Below are 22,383 nucleotides of genomic sequence, written 5' to 3' on the forward strand. Positions count from 1 at the left end.
ATGTAGACATTGCACCTTTTCCATGGGCTATCCCGACACCACCCACTTTTAGCCAGCAGAACACATCCTTATGTGGGCAGAGTCACACTATAACATGTCATTTCCACTATATACATATCAGTATTGGGTATGAACTTTATGCCCAGTGACATTTGTCTTTTCCTGAGACAAAGCAATAATGTTGATAAAAGAGCAAAGGGGAGGTTATTTTATGTGGGATACAGATTTGCATGACTGAGGTAGAATTGGTTAATGGATGGTCACTTCAAATCATTCCTTCAGCAACTTGAGAATGTCTTGTTTATCAAGTCTCCTGTATGTATCCAGACCCATGGCAGACAATGGATATGGAGGGAAGTATAATTCCTAAATTAATCTTGTCTGCAAGATGTTTTTGGAGAGATGATTCTAAAAAACACTAATAAGGGCGCACCTGGGTGGCTTAGTCAGGTAAGCATTGGACCATGGCTCAGGTCATGATCTCATGGTTTGTGAGTTTGAGCCCTGCATTGGACTTTCAGCTCTCAGCACAGAGCCCACTTCAAATCCTCTGTCTCCTTCTCTCTCTGCCCATCCCCCACCCATACTCTCTTTTTCTCTCCCTCTCTCTCAAAAATAAATAAACATTAAAAAAAGAAAAAAATACTCAAAAAACAAAGACCAAGATCTAATCAAAATTTACAGCACAGATAATAAGGATGGGGAGACGTCAACAGTGAAGATGTAGGCGAAGTTCACAGAAATCTTGAAAGGGCTCCTGGATAAAATGGACCTTGACGTCTGGATGTGATTGAAATAGACTGGGAGGAGAGAGAACAGCATGACCTAAATGGAGTGGAACAGGACACATGGGAGAGACAGGGGAAGACAAGATTGCTCAAGACCCTGCAGTCAGGCAAGAAGCATGACTGCTGGGTCTTTAGGTCCCCATAAAGGAGGAGAGAAGGGAAAGAGACATTCTTCCTATTCCTGCCTCTTTTCAAAGTTAAATATCAGAGTATATGCAACAACATGCATCACACTGGAAATATTTTCATGTGTTAGACATTTCATCATACTACAGGGCATGCACTGAGAAGTTCAGTTACTTCTGCCTCTAGCAGGGGCTTTCGGATGGCTCTTGCCTGAAGGTGTAGCTTCATAGCAGCTGCAGGTAGAGTTCCATGATAGCCTTAAAATGCCTTTAGCCAAAATAAACATCAATGACCAGCATTCCAAGGGTAGCCAGCTAGTACTCAGAGGAATTCCAAGTATTACAAAGGGAGCCCACATGAACAAAATGATTCACATTATTTTTTCCTTTCTCAATGGATCTTCCTCCAAGCAGAAAATGCCCAGAAAAAAAAAGTTAGGTTTCTAGTGTCATTTCTTTAGGCTTTTGAAATCATTTAAATGACATCTCTTAGGGTTTTTTTTTTCTATAACAGCTTTATTGAGATATAACTCATATATCATAGAATTCACCTATTTAAAGTGTGCAATTCAAGGGTTTTTGTATATTCAGTAGTATAACTATCACCAAATAAAGTTGAGCATCATCATCACTAGAAAGAAACCCCCTTAGTGTTTACTCCCAATCTTCCCTAACATCTCCCTCCCTGCTCTCCTACTCCTTGACAGTCACTAATCTACTTTCTGAATTCTAGATCTTTCTATTCTGAAAATTTCACATAAAGGGAATCATACAATATATGATCTTTTGTGATTGGCTTTTTTCACTTAGCATACTGTTTTCAAGGTTCATGTGTTGCGGGCATGTGTCAGCACTCAAAAATTTTTTTTCCTGTTAATATGCCATTGTATGGATACAGCACATTTTATTTACCTGTTCTTCAGTTGATGGCCACATGGGCTGTTTCCACTTCTGGGCTATTATAAAGTATACTGCTATGAATATTTATGTACAAATTTTTAGGTAGACATGTATTTTTATTTCTCTTGAATGGAATTTACATTCATTTCTCATTTTTCATGGTAGTTATGCTGTATAAAGTCACCAACTCAGAATGAGTAAATACTGAGCCATTGCTTCTAGAGGGAATACAGGGTTAAGTGCCTGCAAGTTGCTGGTCACAAGACTTTTGTCCACGGATCAATACATAAACTTGTTTTATGTGTGTTTCTATTTAAAGATGCCTTATTTAATATATTCCTTACAAATGATTGATTATGCGTACTATTTCTTTGCAATAAAACCCTAGCTGAGAAGACTCTTACACTTTCCTGACTCTGAGTAAGATGGTAAATCCCACTGGCTTTTAGCTTTATAACAATGCTGTCAATTATGCTTTCACTATCCATTATTAGTTCATGAATCCACAAATTTAGCCACTTTTCCATCTTTCCTATAGCTTTGTCATAGAACTTTCTGGAGTGGTTTTACATTCACATCAGCAAATTTCCTCTTCCTTATTCTGGATGTACAGTATTATCAATTAACGTGGAACTCACAGCCAGCATCACCATTACTCATGCCTGAATGAAACTTATTTAACACATGTGTTTACTCTGTAAAGCACACCATGATCTTCCTGTGCTTCTGAACACTAGACAGCACTTCAGCATTACTCTTGGGGATCATTTTAGGCAGTGAAATCACCAACAAAAAGCACAAAAATGCAAAAAATGTGGCACTAAATAGACCATGAAAATAACACTTGTTTATCATATAAAAGATAAGAAGGCAGAGCATTGCCTTGTTCAACCTCAGCTGGGATCATGCATGTCAGGTGACTCAAACTTTTGGTCTCTCCACACATGCCCGTGAATGATGACAAAAAAGCCATTAAGTATTGATTTGTGTAACCACACATAAGTATTTGCAAGTAGGTAAATTAACAAATGCCTATGTGTGAATGACAAAGGTTGACTATACCTAGAAATGGAGTTTTTGGGTCATATGGTAACTCTATGTCTCAACTTTTGAAGATGGTTTTCCAGTGTGGGCTGCTGAATTTTACATTCTTGCCAGCTGTGTGAGGGCTCCTAATTCTCCACGTCCGTGCTAATGCTTTTTACTACCTGCTTTTTTCATTCTCACCATCCTGGTGGTTGTGAAGTGATGTCTCCTTGTGGTTTGATTTGCATTTTCCTGATGGTGAATGATGTCAAGCATATTGTTATGTTGTACTGGTCATTTGTATATCTTCTTTGTAGAAATGTCTATTCAGATCCTTTGCAAACTTTTAAATTTGTATTATTTTCAAATAAAGTAAGGAGACCAGTACCACACTTTCAATAATGGGCAGAATGACTAGGCAGAAAATTAATAAGGGAATAGAAGGACTGAAAAGACATAAAACAACTTGACCTAACAAACATGTATAGAATTGTCTAGCTCTCCCTTTGTTTCTGTCAGTTTTTGCTTCCTGAATTTTCTGTGTTGTTATATGCATGCATATATATATAATTATTGCGTCTTCCTGATGGCTCAGCACTCTAATCATTACACAATGTCCCTCTTTATCGCTAGTATAAATTTTGTTTTAAAGTTATACTTTGTTTGATAGTATAGCTGCTACAACTTTCTTGTGGATGCTGTTTGCCTGATATAGCTTTTAAATCTTTTAACTTTTATCCATCTGTATCATTGAAGTTAAAGTGTTATCTCCCCTACAAAACATATAGATTAGTCATATTTTCCTTTTTATCCAATCTTATCATCACTATATTTTGATTAAATTTATATTATTTTCAAATATAGTGTTATTTTTGCTGCAGTTGGATTTATGTCTACCATTTTACTTTTCATTTTTATGTAGTAATCGTGTCTTTTTTGTTCTCTTATTTCTTCTTTACTACTTTCTTTTGCCTGAAGAAAATATTTTGTACTGCCACATTTTAACTGTTTTAGTGACTATTCCATATATTATTTTGGACTTTTTCTTTAGTGGTTGCTTTAAGGCTTACCCTATACATCTTGACTTATCGGACATTTATCCTAGCTTAATTGTACCCAGATATAGAAATGTTACTCCTGTATTGCTTTTTTTTTTGTTCCCCCTTTTTGTGCTATTATTATTATGCAAATTAGATCTAGTTCTATTATAAACCCAACATTATATTGTAATATTGTTAATCTATGCAATTTTATATGTTTCAAAGAAGCTGAGAAAAACAACATGAGCAAGATATATTTCAGCGTTTGTTATATTAACCTTCTTATTTACCCTTTCTGATTCTCATCATTTGTTCCTGTGGATTTGAGAATTTCAATATGGTGTCATTGTCTTGCTCTGGCACAGCTTTGCTTCCACCTACTCTCTTTAGTGTTGCTATTATCAATACATTATATTTGTATATGTTATTGGCCCAAATATAAAAAATAAATATTTTGCATATATACTCTTCAAATAGTTAATAAAAGAAAGAAGAGATTTGCATTTATACTGTTTTTTTATAACTACATAGTTGCCTTTCTTTTCTTTTCATAAGAATTTAAATTGTTTTCTGATGTCACTTGTTTTTAGCCTGAAGAACTTGATTTAGTATTTCCCATAAAGTGGATCTGTTAATAACAAATTCTCTTAGTTAAAAAAAAAAAATCTCTAAATGTCTTTATTTCACCTAAGTTTTTGAAAGTTTTTTTTTTTGTTGTTTGTTTGATGGATTTCTTTTTCTTTCAGTGCTATGAATATGCTACCCTTCTGACTTCTGGCCTAGTGTTTCTGATATGAAATTAGCTGCTATTCTTATTGTGGTTCCCTTGTATGTGATGAGTTCTTTTACTCTGATACTTCAGACTTTCCCCTTAGTTTTGGCTTTCAGCATTTTTACTGTGTGTTTTTGGGTATAGATAATTTTGTACTTATTCTGCTTGAATTTTGTTGCATTTCTTCGACGTGTATATGGATGTTTTTCTTCAAATTTTGGAGGGTTTCAGTCATTATTTCTATCAATATTTTTTTTCTGTTATTTTCTCTTTCTCTTCTTCTGGTATTACTATTTTATGCACATGTTGGTATACTTAATAGTGTTGCACATTTCTCTGAAGATGTATTCAATTTTCTTTATTTTTTTCTCTCTCCTCTTGGATTTCATAATCTCTATTGATATATCTTCAAGTTCACCAATTCTTTCTTCTGTAAGTTCACATCTATTACAAAACCCCTGTAGTGAATTTTTCATTTTATTTACTGTACTTTTTAACTCTAGAATTTCTATATGATTCTTTGATGTAATTTCTGTTTCTTCATTGATATTCTTTTATTAAAATTTTTTAAATGTTTATTTATTTTTGACAGAGAGAGAGAGAGATAGAGCGCAAGCTAGGGAGGGGGCAGAGAGAGGGAGACACAGAATCTGAAGCAGGATCCAGGCTCCAAGCTGTCAGCACAGAGCCTGATATGGGGCTCAAACTCACGAACTGTGAAATCATGACCTGAGCCAAAGTTGGACACTTAATCAACTGAGCCACCCAGGTGCCCCATTCGTTGATATTCTTTATTTGATGACACATCGTCATCACACCTTCCATTACTTCCTTAAGCATGATGTCCTGTAATTTTTTGAACACATTTGTAATTGTTTCAAATCTTTGAAGTCTCTGCCAGTTAAATTTAACATCTGAGCCCTTACCGTTGTTTTCATGTGTGTAGGTTTCTTGCATTTTTTATAATCGTTGCTATTGTCAAGAACTGAATATTTTAGTTTATATATTTGTAGTGATGCTGGATACTGATTCATTCCTGTTCCAGGGTTTGTTTTTGTTGTTGTTTGCTTATTTATTTGTCCGATGTCTTGGCTAGACTATTTTAATAGTGTATACTTTCCCATGATATGCAGCCATTACTGTCACTGCTCAGAGGCTCAGCCTTAAGAATGAGACAGTCACTGTGGGATGGCAGTGATTTGTATAGGACTCTCTTTGACTGTTTCTTTTTCTGATCTCTATTAAGCTGCCTGCCACTACTGGAATCATACTCCATCTTTTAGGCTGTGCTAATTGCTGGATGATTGCTCTATTGTTTTTGTCAATGCCCTGGAGTGTAAATGCTGCACACTGTGATCTAATTAAATATTGTATTTTTTGTGAGGCTAGTTTTTGAGTCAAGTCTTTGAAGTTTGTTCTGACTCCAGAAAGCCTCCCCTGAGCTATCTCCCTGGTTCTCTCTGGTAAGTTAGTGAGCCTATGGTTTAGCTTGTTGCTCTAATGGAGCTATCAGCTTTCTCTTAATTGCTTACCACCAAAGTCTCCATTATTTTTGAGAGCAACCTTAGGCCTAAACCTTTTAATACTCTATTTCAAACAAAGTCAGTTCCTTTGGAGAGGGTTTAGGAACTTTCTGTTCTTATGGAAAAATTTCTGAGCCTTTGCTGCAGAGTAGGGAACAGGGACAGTGGCTTATTTGTACCAGAATGACAACCTTGCTTTATTAGCTAGGCAGAAATGGCAGGGTCTAGTCTTATCAGTTTGTCTCTCCTGACATTGAACCCCTGTCCTACAAGCAAGTTGAAGCAATTGTAGTCAGGGTCCCAAAATTCTTGGTCTGCTATGCCTAGTAGAGAACTTCTGTCCTAGGAATGAGGGTGGGTAGGGGGAAGAAAATATCTGATCTCTTGGCTACATTGCGAAGAATTTATCTTCTGCGTCTTGGAACTAAAGGGTATTAATGTTGGTGTTCTGCCTTCCTGATATGGCCTAACTGGAAGCTGATAGGAGAGGCAGCCCTATTTTCTTGACCACAGTCAGTCAGAATGGAGCTTCTATCATGCTTACCTGAATGGTTGGTAGGGAGGGAGAGGGTTATTTCTAAAGTGCCATAGACTCTTGCTATTCTTACATATTTTTTGAATAAATATTTCTTAATTTTCTGTTTGCTCTTGGTATAATTTCCAGAGACTTCAACAATGTTTTTATTTTTATTTTTTAAAATAATCTTTAGCATTTATGGTTGTTTTGCTGAGAGTAATTGTACAGAATTTCTCACTCTGACATTCTGGAGGTGAAAGTCCTTCTGTTAAGATTTTGCATGCACCCGAAGGAGAATGAAGACAGTTATCTGAATTAAGTCAAAAAAACTTATAAAACATAAAAAGGACTTTCAAGACTTGAGTTTTGGCCACAGGCAGCCAGGGTTTTCCACCTTGATTGAATCCTCCTGAAAACTTCTAACCTTTGCAAAATGCTTTAACTATGCAGGCTTAGGATACTCCACAAACTTTTTTTTTCTTTCAGCAATATAGACATTACATTGAAAAAAGTCTGAAATTTGCCTCCAGTTTGAAACCCATAATTTAGGACAATATTAGATTCCCCTTCATTTATTTGATAGCTTGGGGCCAATTCTTTAATTCTTTAAGCTAGAAACTCTAAATGTATTCATTGAGGTCATTTCATCAAACTTTATGGAATTTCTGCCCTGAGTCATATATCCATATTGCTCAGAGTGCAATGGGAGACTCCAGTAAAGATGATATGATCTGTACCTGTAAGAAGCCATTAATTTGGGATTTAGATAGCCAAGAATACACGATTAAATTCTAGCACTTTGCAGACATTTATTTGGTTAGTACTGAGATTCTTTCTGGGTAGTTGTGTCTCCACCAGAGTCATTAGAATAGTCAGAGTTGGTGGTCTTTATGGTTGCTTTATGTGAGGTATATTGGATCCTTCAGTAAATATCCAATAAACATGTCCTGCTGGCCTCAAAGGCTGCTTGACTTCTCAGGGTACTATTACAGTTTCTTTATTGTCAGACACTTACCCTTTCTTGGTCCTTCTTCTACAACTATGGCATAGCTACATTTCCTGATATTTTCTTGCCTAACCATTGGTTCTTCTCTTCTATTATTCTTCTATTATTCTTATTTGATTCTACTATATGATTATGTGAATGAGATTTCCCAGGAGAGCAGAAAGCTAGGAATATATATTAAAACTATGATGAAACTAACAAATTTTAGGACACAATGTTCCCCTACTTGAACCCACAAGTTACTTTATAAATTGCTAATTCCTCTGGTTCTTTTTATGGCCATCTTCCTGACAGTCTGAAAGTTTCTGGCTCACAACGTGACATCCTTGCATTATCTGTCTCCTCTTCTGATCTTCACATCATGCAAATTATTAATCCTACAAACCAACACTCAGTCCTGCTTATTCAGTAAACATCTGTAGGTGCCCCTGGGTGTCAAGCATTGTGCCAGGTGCTGGGGCTTCAGTACCTTCAGAGATGATTTCCTTGATCTTAAAGAAGTTTTGTAGGCTTGTAAGGAGATCAAATATGAAAAAAGACACATGTAATACTTTAGTGTTTTATTATAAAAGAAGTACGTACAGGACACATAGAGGACTCTAAGGTCGTGCTCAATTTTGCAGGACAACAGAGGGAGGCAGAAAAAGCTTCATCTCAAGGAAGTGATGATTAAACTGAGCCATGAAGCAGATTCTAGAAAGACTGGATTAGACAAGAAGTGATGAGAAAAAGCATTCCAGGCATGAGAAAGGCTTGTTGATGAAAATCTACACAAATAGGCTTAATTTATGTTAGTGCTTTTTTTTATTTTGTTTTGTTTTTTGTTTTGTTTTGTTTCGTTTTGTTTTACTTTACAATTGGGAGAGTGTGAGTCTAATAGGAGACTATATTTTCTTGAGTATACTATTTTCCTTTTTATCTTCTGAGTACCTTCTTCAATTCTCCTGGTCTCAACCTCCTTAAGAAGAGAGAAGAGAGTCATATTCATATAGCACAGCATCTTACATATATGGCAGGTCCTTAAAAATGTGTTGAATGAAGGAATATCATAAATCGATTGATCATTATCCAATTTAAATTCAGCTCTTTGCCCTAGAAACTATTTCTGAGTACACTTCACATACTGACACCAGCCACTTTTTTGGGTTTCTAGCATTTCTGTGGAAATGTCTACATCTTAGAACTACAGGGAGAAAGGCTAGGCTTGGCTGACACTTTTTATAGAAACGCAGAAGGGATGCACAGATTGTAAATAGGTGTAAAGTGTAGGTTAAGTTTTGGCTTATGATCTTGTTCCTAATTTTAAGAAAAATGATGTGCTTTGACTTATGTGCAAGAAGGTGAAAAATGAGTAATTTAAGTATCCACTTTCACTTTGACAACCTTTCTCCCTTTCTCTCTTTCTTTCTTTCTTTCTTTCTTTCTTTCTTTCTTTCTTTCTTCTTTTTTTTATATGCAAGGCCAATATCCTCTAACATATAAGGTCAAGTACCAGTTGGGTCTTTCAGCCCTCATGAGGTATCCACTCCTTATTTACTGGGCTCAAACCCTTCAGTAATTTCCTGATTTGTAATTTCCTGATATTCCTGGGCTTTACCCCCTGCATGGGTGCTGTGGCATCTCCTAGGCCTGGTTGCAGAAGTAGGTGACGAAAAACCAACTCTTCCTGTACTGCTTAGTCCAATTAGTTCCCACAGTATACACCACAAAGGTGTAAAAGTGTTGGTGATTTTTTTAATTTTAACTGAGTGTAAGGGGAAAACTCAAAGTAACTCAAAACTTTAAATCATCAGCAAGGATCACTCAATGGACACAGCCTCATGCCTTACCCAGGTTTCTTGCCCTAAGTGTTTTCTCTGTCCAGGAAAGGACCTTTAGGGGAGCTCCTCGTCTGTATACAGGATCTATTTCCTCAATGGCCCCCCACCTCCGAACGGAACATTTCTTAAATCTCACCCATTAACTCTGATAAAAGGGTTGGGGAGACACACTAAGATTTAATAATCTGAGGTCAAGAGAATAAATGGCAGTAGGTGCCCCCCACGCCCCTGACTACATTTCTCCCAAAGACGAACATTAATTATGAGAGCTATTACCGATGAATGCCATAAGGAGGAAGGAGTTAGTTTTCTGACTGCCACTTAATTTGCAAGGCAACATCTCTCTAGCAGTCTGGACATCTTACTGTTCTGCAGAAAATATATAATTCCCTTTTCCCATCCTAGCCCCACCTTCATCCTCTCCTCATGCTATTTTACATTGCATTCTTTGAGCCTGCTTGGAATAAGAGAAGGGGCTATTGTGGGGCCAGATCCTCATCCAAGGCTGCTCTTTAACAAAAAGATGCTTTGCTATGACTGTTCCACTGAGGATTAGATTAACTCCTTATCTGAGTCTGCCTTTCTCTCAGTCTCTAGACAGGAGGAGAGCCCAAATTTTAATTTTCCCCTTGTATAATATAGGCAATTGGTGATCTTTGTGCACAATAACCAGGTCACATGATCTGACAAAGGATTTATTTTTTCTGAATCATGATTCATTTCCATTGTCTTACAAAAGAATAAAAATCAAGCTGGATTTAAGTATTCTGTGCCATATTTAACTAATCACCTTTCCCAAAGAAAAGGAAATTACACACAATCTCCCAGAAAATTCAGCCAGCATGGTCATCATAGCTTTATGATATACACTCAAGTTAATTATGAAAAATGTTCAACTTCCTAAAGAAATCTTAAAAAAGAAAATCTTGAACATGTGGCCATGTATCCTGGTGAGGCTAAAATTGGTGAAAGACAGAGCTGAATGCCAAATGATAATTTCTGCTAAATAATTCAGGTCATCTGAACTCTGATATTTTACTTACTTTAATGAGCATAATGGGTGCAATTAGAGACCATTTCCCTCATGGTGCCAGACACAATGTGCTCTCACCTAATTGTGGGCCCTGTTTTTCTTTGGACAACTCATCTCTGCGCATGTGTCTTACATTCCCTGTGTCTGGCAAGAGTAGCCACCAAATAAATGTAGGTTGAAGTCAGTAACTGAAAATGTTTGATAATGATTATCATGAACACAAAAAGGTTGCAGAGCAAAAACTAGACATTTCAATAAGAAAGTTTTTGGTACATCTCATTTGCAACAGAATGGAATGGGGAAAAAAAGAAATTTTAAGATTTCAGGTTCTTGCTAATGTTTTTTTTCTCTCTCTCTTCTTTGCAGGGAAATGATGCTGATATGGTGGATAAGAATAAGTGCTGTACACTCTGTAACATGTCCTTTACTTCGGCAGTGGTGGCTGACTCACATTATCAAGGCAAAATCCATGCCAAAAGGTTAAAACTGTTGCTAGGAGAGAAAACCCCATTAAAGACCACAGGTATGTGTATGAGAATGATCATGGGAGATACTGAAGTCCAGGAACCATGCCTGTCCCATTAATTGTGCTTCTTCTTCAGAAGAGGCTGCCTGAATAGAACCTAATGGTAGATGTCCTTCAAAACCTAAAGGGGTGGGACAGCAGACTTTGCTGTCATCAGAGGGTTATATATAATTGCACATTCTCATTCTCTCACCCTGGCTCCTTCAGATTAATAATTCAGCAGCTGGCATCTTTTGCAAGGCTGTTTACATCCTGCAAGATGTTGTCTATCATATTTATCATATATTATATAAGATACTATACCTATTATGTAAGGAATGCTATTCTTCTTAGCTTCAGTGTGTAATCCGTATGGAATGGGTAGTGTATTGTGTAGAGTGGGTATATTCACTGTCTGTTCCAGTATGATGCAGGATATCATCCTGCTCTTATCTTGGTGGAGGAGGAAAACTGTGGTCTTTAAAATGCTTCTTTGCAGACAACTAAGGTATTCCCACCCCACCCACCCCCACCCCCCTGTCGAGGTGACATACATTTTGTTTATGATTCCAGCCTATTAACTTCGACAAGAAGAAGCTTAATTATTGATAAAAGATCATTTGACCCTGTAATTGCTTAACTAAAATAATTCTTCGTAAGTGTATCAAATTATGAAACTAAACTACTGTTGATGTTGAATCAAGTTAGACTATTTGGACAAGGTTTAAATTATGGTGAGGATGTTACTAGCCTGGGTTATAATCCTAAGAAGCTGGGGATATATTTCATGATGTCTGCTCATCCAATGCAATTAAATTTTAGCAGTGCATTTTATCTTTTTGTCTAATGAATCATGCATAAATCGTGGGAGTAATTATTTTTTAAATGGTATTTTGGAGATTGGAGAGAGCCTAAAACAATACTTGGCTTTTATTCTCGCCAGTGTTTTCCTTAAGAAAAATATCTTCTTTCACCTAGAGAATAGCAAGGAATCTTTTCACTATATTTTTCTACTTAGTTTAACTGAAGGATATTGTTTTTGTGAAGGTGGCTATGACATTCAGATACAGGATGGGGTTGCGAAACACCTGAAATCTGGAGCCGAACTCAGCTTGCTCCTGGGCACACTCCGTGTGTTAGCATTGTATAAGCAGCCACTCAGTTGAAACTCCTTATTCTTGCTCTCTAAAAGGTTGGATATTCACCTTGTAACCTACTCCCCAACAAATTTCTTAAAATAGACACCTCAAAGAAACCGTCACTGGAAAATTTCTACCTGTTTTCCACGAATGAGTAACTAGCCCATTTGTTCTTTCTGCCTAAGCAGAGAATTGCTGTTAAATTTAATTTTGGAGGTAGTGATGGGAGAGGAGAAGCTGGATCTCTGTTTATCATGTCAATTAGCAAGGGGGAGAGTTATTCTTTCTGTGAGGAAAAAAAACACCACATGGCACAAATGGTTCTTTGTGAATTTAAATACATCCTCCAGATAAGCAAGTACCAGTTTGTTTTTCTGAATTCAAATACCCTCCGAGCTGGTAAATATAACTTGGGGGTAATTTGTTAGTTCCCAACAGTATATTCCCAAGGAAAAATCAGGAGCACTTAAACTGCACCCTTTACTCAATGACTTTGTCTTGGTGTCCACAGAGCTGGCCCAATCCTCAGTATGAGCAAAATCACATTGCCAGTTAGGGAAGAAGGGGAGGGAGGGAGGGTGGGGGGTAAGTAGCTTGATCCACTTGTGGCTTGGGGCTGAGGAAACAGATTTCAGTTGCCTTATGCCTGCATCTCCCTTTCTCAACTAGCTCATGGTTCTCAGGCTGCACATCCCCTTCTGTAGCTCAGGCTCTCACCCATTCTCTCAGAAGCTGCTTACAGCAGAAAGGGTCTTGGAAGATGGCAACACCAAACATAATTAGAGGGTCTGGGAGGCTAAATTGGTCCCTAGGCTTGGGTTAGTGTCAACCGAGCTGCTGGCAGGGAGCAGACGAAGCAGTGTATCCTTCTAGAGCCAGATGAGTCATTAGGTACAAGTATAAGCAGAGAGTAGGCATTGGGAGGTGTGGCACAGGATAAGGATTTGAGGGCTTAATAGGAGAGTGGAACCTAGCAACAGGGAATCTGGATACAGAGATCCTGCAGAGACCCAAGCTGGATACCAGCATCGGGAAAGTCTGGCAGGTGGTAGCAGGGCCCTGGCTGCAGGCTGGTGAAAGTAAAGGCTGTTGAGAGAGTGACAGGACACCATTATTTAAGACAAGAGTACTGAGCTGGAAGTCAAGTATAAGGAACAAATCAGGAACCTGGTTTCCAGACCAAGAATATATAGGTTGAGGCTTGGTCTTACACACAAATTCAGTTACTGCAAGCAAGGATAAGGACCTAGAGGCACCAGAAAAGAATATCCAGTCATGGACTTCCTGAGCTACTAAGCTCAATCCCTCCAGTTTGTGAATAGAGTCAGGATTGCCTGACGTTTTTTCTTGCTGCCGGAGGCCAAGCCCAGTGGCCATTCTTGAAGGACATCACCCTCGAAGCTGTCGCTGCCCGATGCACATCTAAGAACTTCTCTGCCTACTCCATCAGATTGGCTTGAAATTATTTCTGTAATGAAAACGAAAGGAAAAAAAAAAGAACACATAAAACCCAACCAACTGAATTAAGGTGCTAGAGAGAAGCAAGTCCCCTGCTCAGGGATGCTGTGTAAGCTACCCCTCCAAGAATAACAGGCTCTTGAACCAGAGCGATTTCTGGGTAGGGATAATTGAAGCACAAGTCACTGCTTCCCCCAGCTACTCCGTCTGATGAGGGTGAGCAATCGGTATCTGTGAATCATTACCTTTCCGCCTACGCAAGATGTGCTTTGATCAAGCATCAACTGGATATCCTGCAGAATTATTGCAGTTTGAGTTGTCTTCTCCAGATGGGAGCATGTTTACTAGAATTTCTGAAAAGCTTGACAGACCTGCTGGGACAAATACCAGTTCCCATTCTTGTTGCTTAGTGCGTTTCAGAATCTCTTTTCCTGTTCATGCTTTTCTAGGTCCTGCTGCAAGATGAAAGCTTGAGGAGAATTCTAGGCCCACCCTGTTCTCATAGGGTCAGTGGACCTCAGCATGGAGGTCTTGGCCAAATCAGAGGCTGACTACCTGCTGTAGTCAGGTCATTTGCCACACTGTGAGAAGGATTTAGAGGAGGTGTAGGTCAGAGGCCAGAACAGTGAAGGTCATGAAAATCCTCTCTTTAGGGGGAGAATAAAGGAAACAGGGGTGGTTTACCATGGAAAACAGATTAATCAGGGGCAAATCTTTGGAAAGTCATCATGGGAAAAAAGAGATTTCTGGTGTGTGTGTGTGTGTATGTGTGTGTGTGTGTGTGTGTGTGAGAGAGAGAGAGAGAGAGAGAATGTGTGAAAACATGTGACTGTGTATGAGAATATGCGTGTGTGCATGAGTGTGAGTGTGTGAGAATATGTGTGTGTGACTGAGAGTGTGTATATGTGTGTGCATGTGGGAGTATAGAGAGAATTTGTGAGAATATGAGAAAGTGTATATGTATGAGCGTGAGAATATGTGAATGTGTATGTGAGGGAATGTGTGAGGATATGTGTGTGTGTGAATGTGTGTGAGACTATGTCAGAGTGTCTGTGCATGTGTGAGTGTGAGACTGTGAGCATATGAGAGTGTGTGTTTGCATGTGTGCATGAGTGTGAGAGAATTTGTGAGAATATGTGAGAGTATGTGTTTGTGTATATGTGTGTGTGCATGAATGTGACTGTGTGTGTGAGTGAGGGAGTGTGTGTGTGAGCTTGGATGCAACAAATGTACCTAATGAGTAGGTAGAACATTAAGGAGTCAGATCTGAGCTCAAGATAAGAAAAAGATTATTAAGATTCAGAGATACTAGATTTCTGTAATGAAACCAAAAGGAAACCCAACCAACCGAGCCAGGATGGCGGAGATGGCAATGCCTGCTCAGGTACTCTGTGTAAGCTGCCCCTCCCAGAGTAACAGGTCCTGGAGCTGACATAGGACTGGGGTGTGATGGGTGACAGGGGGTTGGGGAGGGGTGTTGAAGCAGAAGCTGGCTGATACTCCACAGGGCATTTCCTCAGGGGGGTTCAGCCCAGGACATTGGCCTAGATGACATTTAAAATCCTTCCAACCAGATTCTCAGCCTGATGCTACCTGCAGTCTTGACCCACTGAGCTGATAGGCAGAAAGAATTTTGGCCTGGGAGTCGGGAGATAGGATCCCAGGCCCCAGCTTGGCCTAAGGTGCCGTGTGATCTCTGCTAGGTTCGTTCTCCTTTCCAACCTCAGTTTTCTCATCTGTCATTTAAATCTAACACTGGATGTGTTTACCTCACAGGCCCTTTTGCAGAGCAAACAATAGATTTAAAGAGCTTTGGAAAGTAGAAGGTGAACATGTGGTAAATAAGTTGATGGGGGTGCAGCCCAACTCCTTTCTTCTACCAAAGACTGACTTCCTGGTTAATGTGGGGTTGTTCAAATACTACCTCGGGAACAGCACACAGGGACATTGTGTGTGTCTCCTTGGAGGCAAGTCTTTCTGGGATGAGTTCCATGAACCGAAGCAGGGCCTGGCACAGGAGCTGCCCACTGGAGTGAAGCAGCGCTGGTGGGCATGGGGGGAAGGGCTGGCCATGGAGCTGAGGAGACTGCTGGGCGGGAAGGGGAGCTATCTGAGGAGAGAGACCCCATCACTAAGCTGGGGGCAGGACCCTGGATCTGGAACTGGTAACCGGCAAGTAGATGCAATAGTAAATCATTTTTAGGATGAGAACTCAAGATCTCTGGAGGATAAAAGGAGGAACCAGACACCCCATTGAGAGCCCTGAGAGGGCATAGATCTCAGAGATGTGGAAGAAGCTCTGTTAGCAAAGCAAAATGCAAAATGATAAAGGGCCAGAGGCTGATGCCAAACCTTAGAGGTCAGGCTGCATCTGTTTTAGTTCTGCATCTGTAAGGCTGGGATCTGGCCTTGGAAGCCCCTCACAGGGAGCTGAGTCTGTGGGTGAAAGTGAGCACTTCCAACAGAATGAGGAGGACAAGTAACCAGACAGAGCCATGCACTGCCTGATAGCTTCATTCTGGGGTCCTATGCACTTTGCTGTACTTTTTCCCACGTGGCTGCCTGGGTGGCCTACAAGGGTATGTTCGATGACTGCAGATCTTCCAGTGATCAAGCCCCCAGGGCAAGATCACTGACTGTGGGAGACCAAACAGTGGTTTCTAAAGATGTCCACGTCCCAGTCCCCAGAACCTATGAATATGCGTTACACAGCAAGGAGAAATTAAAATTCCCTATGGCATTAAGATTTCTGACATCTAGAATGATAATGTAATAAGGTTGTTGTAAGCCACTAAAATTATGGTAGTTTGTTAACTGCAGCCACAGGATAGACACTGACCTAAGTAAGCCCTTGGCCAAAGAAGGCACTTCCGTATGTACCTCTCACATATCCACCTTGGGGAACCTCAAGTGCAATGTAGACAGCGCTCACATAACTCTTGTCAGGGGATTGCCTGAGGGGCAAAAGGTCTGTCTTTGTATCAGGGTCTATTCCCGAAACACAATTTAATACTAAACTGTACAAAACTTCTGGTCTATTTCCTATGATGTCAAGGTGAATTTCTTTTTTTTTAATAATTTTTTTTAGTGTTTATTATTTGTGAGAGAAAGGTAGACAGAGCATGAGCTGGGGAGGGGTGGAGAGAAAGGGAGACAGAATCCAAAGCAGACTCCAGGCTCTAAGTGGTCAGCACAAAGCCTGATGCAGGGCTCGAACTCAGGAACCAAGAGATCATGACCTGAGCCAAAGTCAGACATTTAACTGACTAAGCCACCCAGGGGCCCCAAGGTGAATTTCTTTTCCTAGCGTGCAGGAGCCTGTACAAGTTAACTTTTCTATACCTCCAACCTCATTTCTTCTATCTTCTCTACACACAGGCCAAACAGGTCTCCTGTATCATCAGCCCTCTGTGTCTTCCCTCCTACCGTCCTGTATCCAAGATGCCCTTTTCCCTCTACCTGTTGTAGATCTCAGTACATTCATCTTCCAAGGCTCAATTAAGGTCTCATGCCGTCTCTGAAATCTATCACGGCTGCTGGCAATACAAGTATGGCATGGGCTTTGAAGTTGGACATATCTGGGTCCCATCCTTTATTAGCAGAGGACATCACTTGCCTCAGCCTCCTTTTCCTAATCTGTACAGTGGGTATAATGCTATTACTTACGTCAAGGGTTTTCCGTGATAATTACACAAGCTGATTAATAGATATAAAATGCTTATCACAAAGAGCTCAACCAATCTTAGCTCTGTCCACTGAGGAAATGGAGCTATTTTTATTTATTCTCCTCTGAACTCTGTGCCATATAATTTTGCACTTAAAATATCTTACTGTCCATTGTCCAAGGCCGTGTCCCTTGGGTGAGTTTTCTTTACCCATTGGTCTATAAGCACTCTTCACAGAGGAACCACATCTCCACAGTTATTCTGAATTCTGCCACATTCCTGTACACAAGCTTGTCTGCCATGTTCTTCTCCATGACAGAGAGTGACAGAAAAATGTAACCTGGTGTTCAGTCCATGCTTGAGGACAAGTACAAGCGTACAAGTATGGGCTAGGGTATGAGGTCACAGAAACCTGGGGGAAGAGAGGAATCAAAACAGCCACAGAAATCTGCCAAATGAAACATTAATCCAGTGTGATTGGACAGACAGGAGGAAGGGTAGAGCTAATAGAAGTAAGCAGGAGACCAGATTTGAACAGAGGTTAAATTGGAGGATGGGAGAAATAGTCTGAATTCCCAAAAGGCTGGCCACTGGGCTTTGGATTGTGTGCTGGGGGCTTTGGATGTGTGTTAGGAGGGAGCTAATAAAGGTGCTGTCCTGGCTGTCCAGGGTGTGGACTAGCTGATAGCAGTGGTATTAGGAAGAAGCACAGCCAGTGCAGAGGCTGGGGGTGGGGGCAGATATGAGCTGTGAGCCCTGAAGATCTCAAGGTAAGGATGAGGGAAGATCAGGAGGTGGGGAGGAAAGTTGAGTTGGGAATCCAAGGGGCATCAGACATGTCAGGTCTGACAAGCAGGAAGAGCAAACTCAGGGCTGGGTGACTCTGCCAAATCCATCATTGTCTGTGGCCTCAATTGCCCTAGCCTCATATAAGGCAGTGCATGAGCTCAACAGATGCTTGTAGGTTTGTCACTGATGCTTCAAGAGGTGGCTGTGGGAAGTCTTGGCTGGCTCACAGTGGAGCTTCTCATTGAGTAGAGGTTCAGACAGCTCCAGTCCTTCTAGGCTTTCTGGCCAAAGGTAGTTCATATTATGTGGAGCGTGGGTCCTTCTGCTGGTGATTGACTCACCCAACAAAGCTGGAATTCTCAAACAGAAAATTTCTACCCTAAGGGACAGAAGTAATTTCTCTGTCAAAGTTGAAATTCCCTCTTTGGGTATCTGCTATAAGAGAATTCATAGCATGGAGGGTTTTTTTTAAGTTTATTTATTTTGAGAGAGAGGAAGAGAGAGCATGCAAGGAGTGGCAGAGAGAGAGGTACAGAGAACCCCAAGCAGGCTCCACGCTGTCAGTGCAGAGCTCGACACAGGGTTCAAACCCATGAAATGCAAGATCATCACCTGAGCTGAAATCAAGAGTTGGATGCTTAACCAACTGAGCCATTCAGATGCCCCATAATATGGAGATTTCATTTCATTATTTTCTTAGCTTAGTTCCCCTCAACAAACATCTTGTGTCCTGAGAATAAGAAAGTGAATAAGACACTCCTTGTGCTCTGGAGGCTCCCCATGTAGTAGGAGAGAACACAGGCACTGGAAAACAATATATGACACAGTGTGAATGTCTACAAATACAATAGGATATTGAAGAGAGGTCAAATTAATTGTGGTTGGAGATGTCTGAAAAGAATTTATGAGGAGAGACCTTAAGTAAGGCCTTAATAACCATCTAACCAGTGGGGATTGTTAGGGAAAGGTCTCAATTCCTCAAAGGAATCCTTTTTCTAGACCAGGGTTTCTCACTCAGCAGTATGACATTCTCAGTTGGGGGAGGGGCTGTTCTGTTTAGCAGCATCCCTGACCTCTACCCAATAGATTCCAGAAGAGCCCCACTAGTTGTAACAATAAAAAAAAATGTCTCTAGACATTGCCAAGTGCTTCCTAGTGGGCAAATCTGACTCTAGTCAGGAACCACTGATCTAAATCAGGGATTAGCAAACTTTGGCCTGAGGACCAAATCTGACCTGCTGCCTACTGTCTGATCTGATCTGACAGCCAAAAATGTTTGTTTCTAAATGGTTTAAAAAAAATCAAAAACATATTTCGTGACACAGGGAAGGTATATAAAATTCATATTTCAGTGTCCATAGATAAAGTTTTATTGGGACACTACCATACACATTCACTTACCTTCAGTCAAGACCATTTGGGGGCTACACTGGCAGAGCTGAATAGTTGTGACAGGATACATATGGTCCACAAAGCCTAAAATATTTGCTATGTGGTCTTTTCCACAAAAGGTTTGTTGATCCTGACAGTGAATGATCTCAAGGAAGAGGCAGCACAGAGAAAATGGTGCTGGTGTGGGTTTATACACAAAATGCCAGCATTTTCCTGGGCTGTACACCTGTGAGGAGCAGGGGAAGCACCGGAACAGGGATCAATGGATAGATGTGACTGAGGGCAGAGGAATGTTTGAGACCTCTACGTTGGGGAGGTACTCCGAGAACTGAGAATGAAGAAAACCCAGGGTCTTCCCCTTGTTGAGAGCAAGAAAGGTCTCCAGAGAAGCTATAAGACTTGAGTGACAGCTAATGTCTCCAATAGGTCTAAAATTCTAAGATATTTGTGAAAACTAAACAGATGAATATTACCCAGATTTTGCCAACATCCTAATATAGTTGTAATTCCTGAGTTTTAGTACTTATTTGAAATCTATCATCCAACCTATATTAGTTTTCTAGGGCTTATGCAACAAGTTATCATAAGTTGGGGGCTTAAAATAACAGAAATTATTCTGTTATAGTTCTGGAGGTTGAAAGTCCAAGATCAAGATGTGGGCAGGGCTGTGCTCTGTCTGAAGGCTCTAGGGAAACCTCCTTCCTTGCCTCCTCCTACCTTCTGGTGGCTGCTGGCTTCCCTTGGCATTCTAACTTTGTGGCTCCAATCTCATATGCCCATCCTCTCTGTATATCTCTGTGTCCTTCCTCTTACTTTAAAGACACCAGTAAGGCCCGCCCTCATTCACTATGACCTCCTCTCAGCATAACCAATTACATCTGCAAAGACCTGGTTTCCAAATCAGTTCACATTCTGAAATTCTGTGTGGACATGAATTTGAAATGTGGGGGGGGGGGGGCACTATTTAACACCTTACCCAAGCCAACTTCTTTTAAGTGATGGTACATGACACAGGTCACAGGCCCTAATATTATGCTTGTTAGCTAGTGTTTTTCCCCTTCTTCTCATGATAAACCCATACAAACAAGATAATTGAAACAAGAATGGGACTTTGTTCTTACTCAAAATTCTAAAGAAGACATCATTTAGCTGTTCTTAAAATTTTGTTTTCAAAAGAATATGAATTGTGTAGTAGAAATCCGAAGCATAGGAAAAAAAAAGTTTAAACCACAAGTATTCCCCCACCATCTAGCATTAATCAAAGTGAAATTTTAAGATTATCCGTAATCTCAATAGTTAGGTATTGTATTTAGGATTAACAAGAAAATTAATTTGCCTTTGTGGTAGACACGTTAGTCATCCAAAATCCATTTGCTTCCTGCATTCCCCAGACTTTGAGTTAATCGTGTGTAGATGTAATGTGCATTAATTTAAGACCAGGCTACAAGACAGAGGAGGGCCATTCAACCTACATTAGACTTTTCAAGAACAAGAAAGATGCCTTTATTGTGATACTTTGGGGTTGTTTGTTATTGCAGAAGAGCCTAATCTATCCTGGTTGATTCATTGTCCCTTAAAGTTACTGTTTCACATATAAACTTTTATGAATACATCTATCATTCTTAGCAAAAATGGATATTGAGCACTCTCTTTTATGTAATTCTCAGACATCATTGGTTTGACAGGAAATGGCATTAGACTCAGCAGTAAACTTTCTTTCATTTTTGGCCCTTAAGAGTTTGAAGTTCTTGTGATGTGTGTATGTCTTAACAGTAGAAGACTGAGAGAATAGTTTTGAAGTGTGTTCCAGAGGCATTACAGCATAATGGCTCTGATGATGAGTGCATGTAGACCACTTCATGGCACATAATAGGCATTTAATAAATATTTGTTAGATGAGTGGAAATTGGAAGCATACATAAGAATAATGATAGGCATTTAAATTCTATAGCTTTGTTTTCAAAGTAAGTTACCTTGGTTATTTAAATTTCAGTTAAATATAATGATTAAAAGCAGTGGTTTTCTAACTTTATAGGAAGTGTCTTGAGTGTCCACTTGCTTCGTTGAAAGAATTTTTTTTTCTCCTGGTAAAAATAGGTGAAATACAGAGTAATGTATTTTAACAATGAGACTACTGCCTAGGTGATTGTCACAAATCCTTTTAAATAGCATATAAATGAAGGCTCTGAAGTCAGACTCAGTTTTACAATCGGTATACCTGTGTGAACTTTTGCAAGTTATTTTATTTCTCCAGCCCTCCATTTCATATTGGAAAGATGATGGTAATAATTAGATACCAGAATTATTATAATAAAGGAGACGGTATATGTAATACTTAATATAGCGCCTGCCACACCAGTAAGTGTTGAATGAGTACATTATTGTATGTAAATATATGTAGGTAGGGACACACATACACACAATCGATATTCATTATTTGCAACTTCTGTATTTGTGAATTCACCCACTCACTAAGATTTATTTGTAACAACAAAATCAACACTCATGGCACATTAATGTTTGTTTGTAGACATGTGTAAAATGGTGAAAAATTTGAGTTGCCCCATGGGCATTTTCTTAGCTGAAGATGAATAAGGCAATCCTTGGCCTTTTGTTTCAAATTTCATACTGCAAATAAATGTCTTTTTTTGCAATCTATTTAGTGCCAGGTTTTACACATTTTTGTGGGTTTTGTTGGTGACTTTATTATTTAAAATGCCCCCCAAAGGTAGTGCTGGAGTGCTGTCTAGTGTTTCTAAATGCAAGAAGGCTGGGATGTGACTTATGGCAAGAATACATACATTTAACTTAGCTTAGTTTAGGCATGAGTTGTATCTTGTTGACTTTGAGTTACATGTTAATGAATCAAGAATGTATATTAAATA

General features: G+C 39.6%; 1 protein-coding gene across 1 annotated transcript in view; it reads left to right on the forward strand.

Moving 5' to 3' along the window:
* ZMAT4 (zinc finger matrin-type 4) overlaps positions 1–22,383 on the forward strand; it is a 254,802-nt gene that overhangs the window by 109,376 nt on the left and 123,043 nt on the right. Inside the window, exon 3 of the mRNA XM_042936666.1 lies at positions 10,917–11,073. Coding sequence (XP_042792600.1) covers positions 10,917–11,073 — 157 coding nt within the window. The remainder of the gene's footprint in view (positions 1–10,916; positions 11,074–22,383) is intronic.

Source organism: Panthera leo, chromosome B1 (assembly GCF_018350215.1).
Source record: "Panthera leo isolate Ple1 chromosome B1, P.leo_Ple1_pat1.1, whole genome shotgun sequence".
In the NCBI taxonomy this organism is placed as follows: domain Eukaryota; kingdom Metazoa; phylum Chordata; class Mammalia; order Carnivora; family Felidae; genus Panthera; species Panthera leo.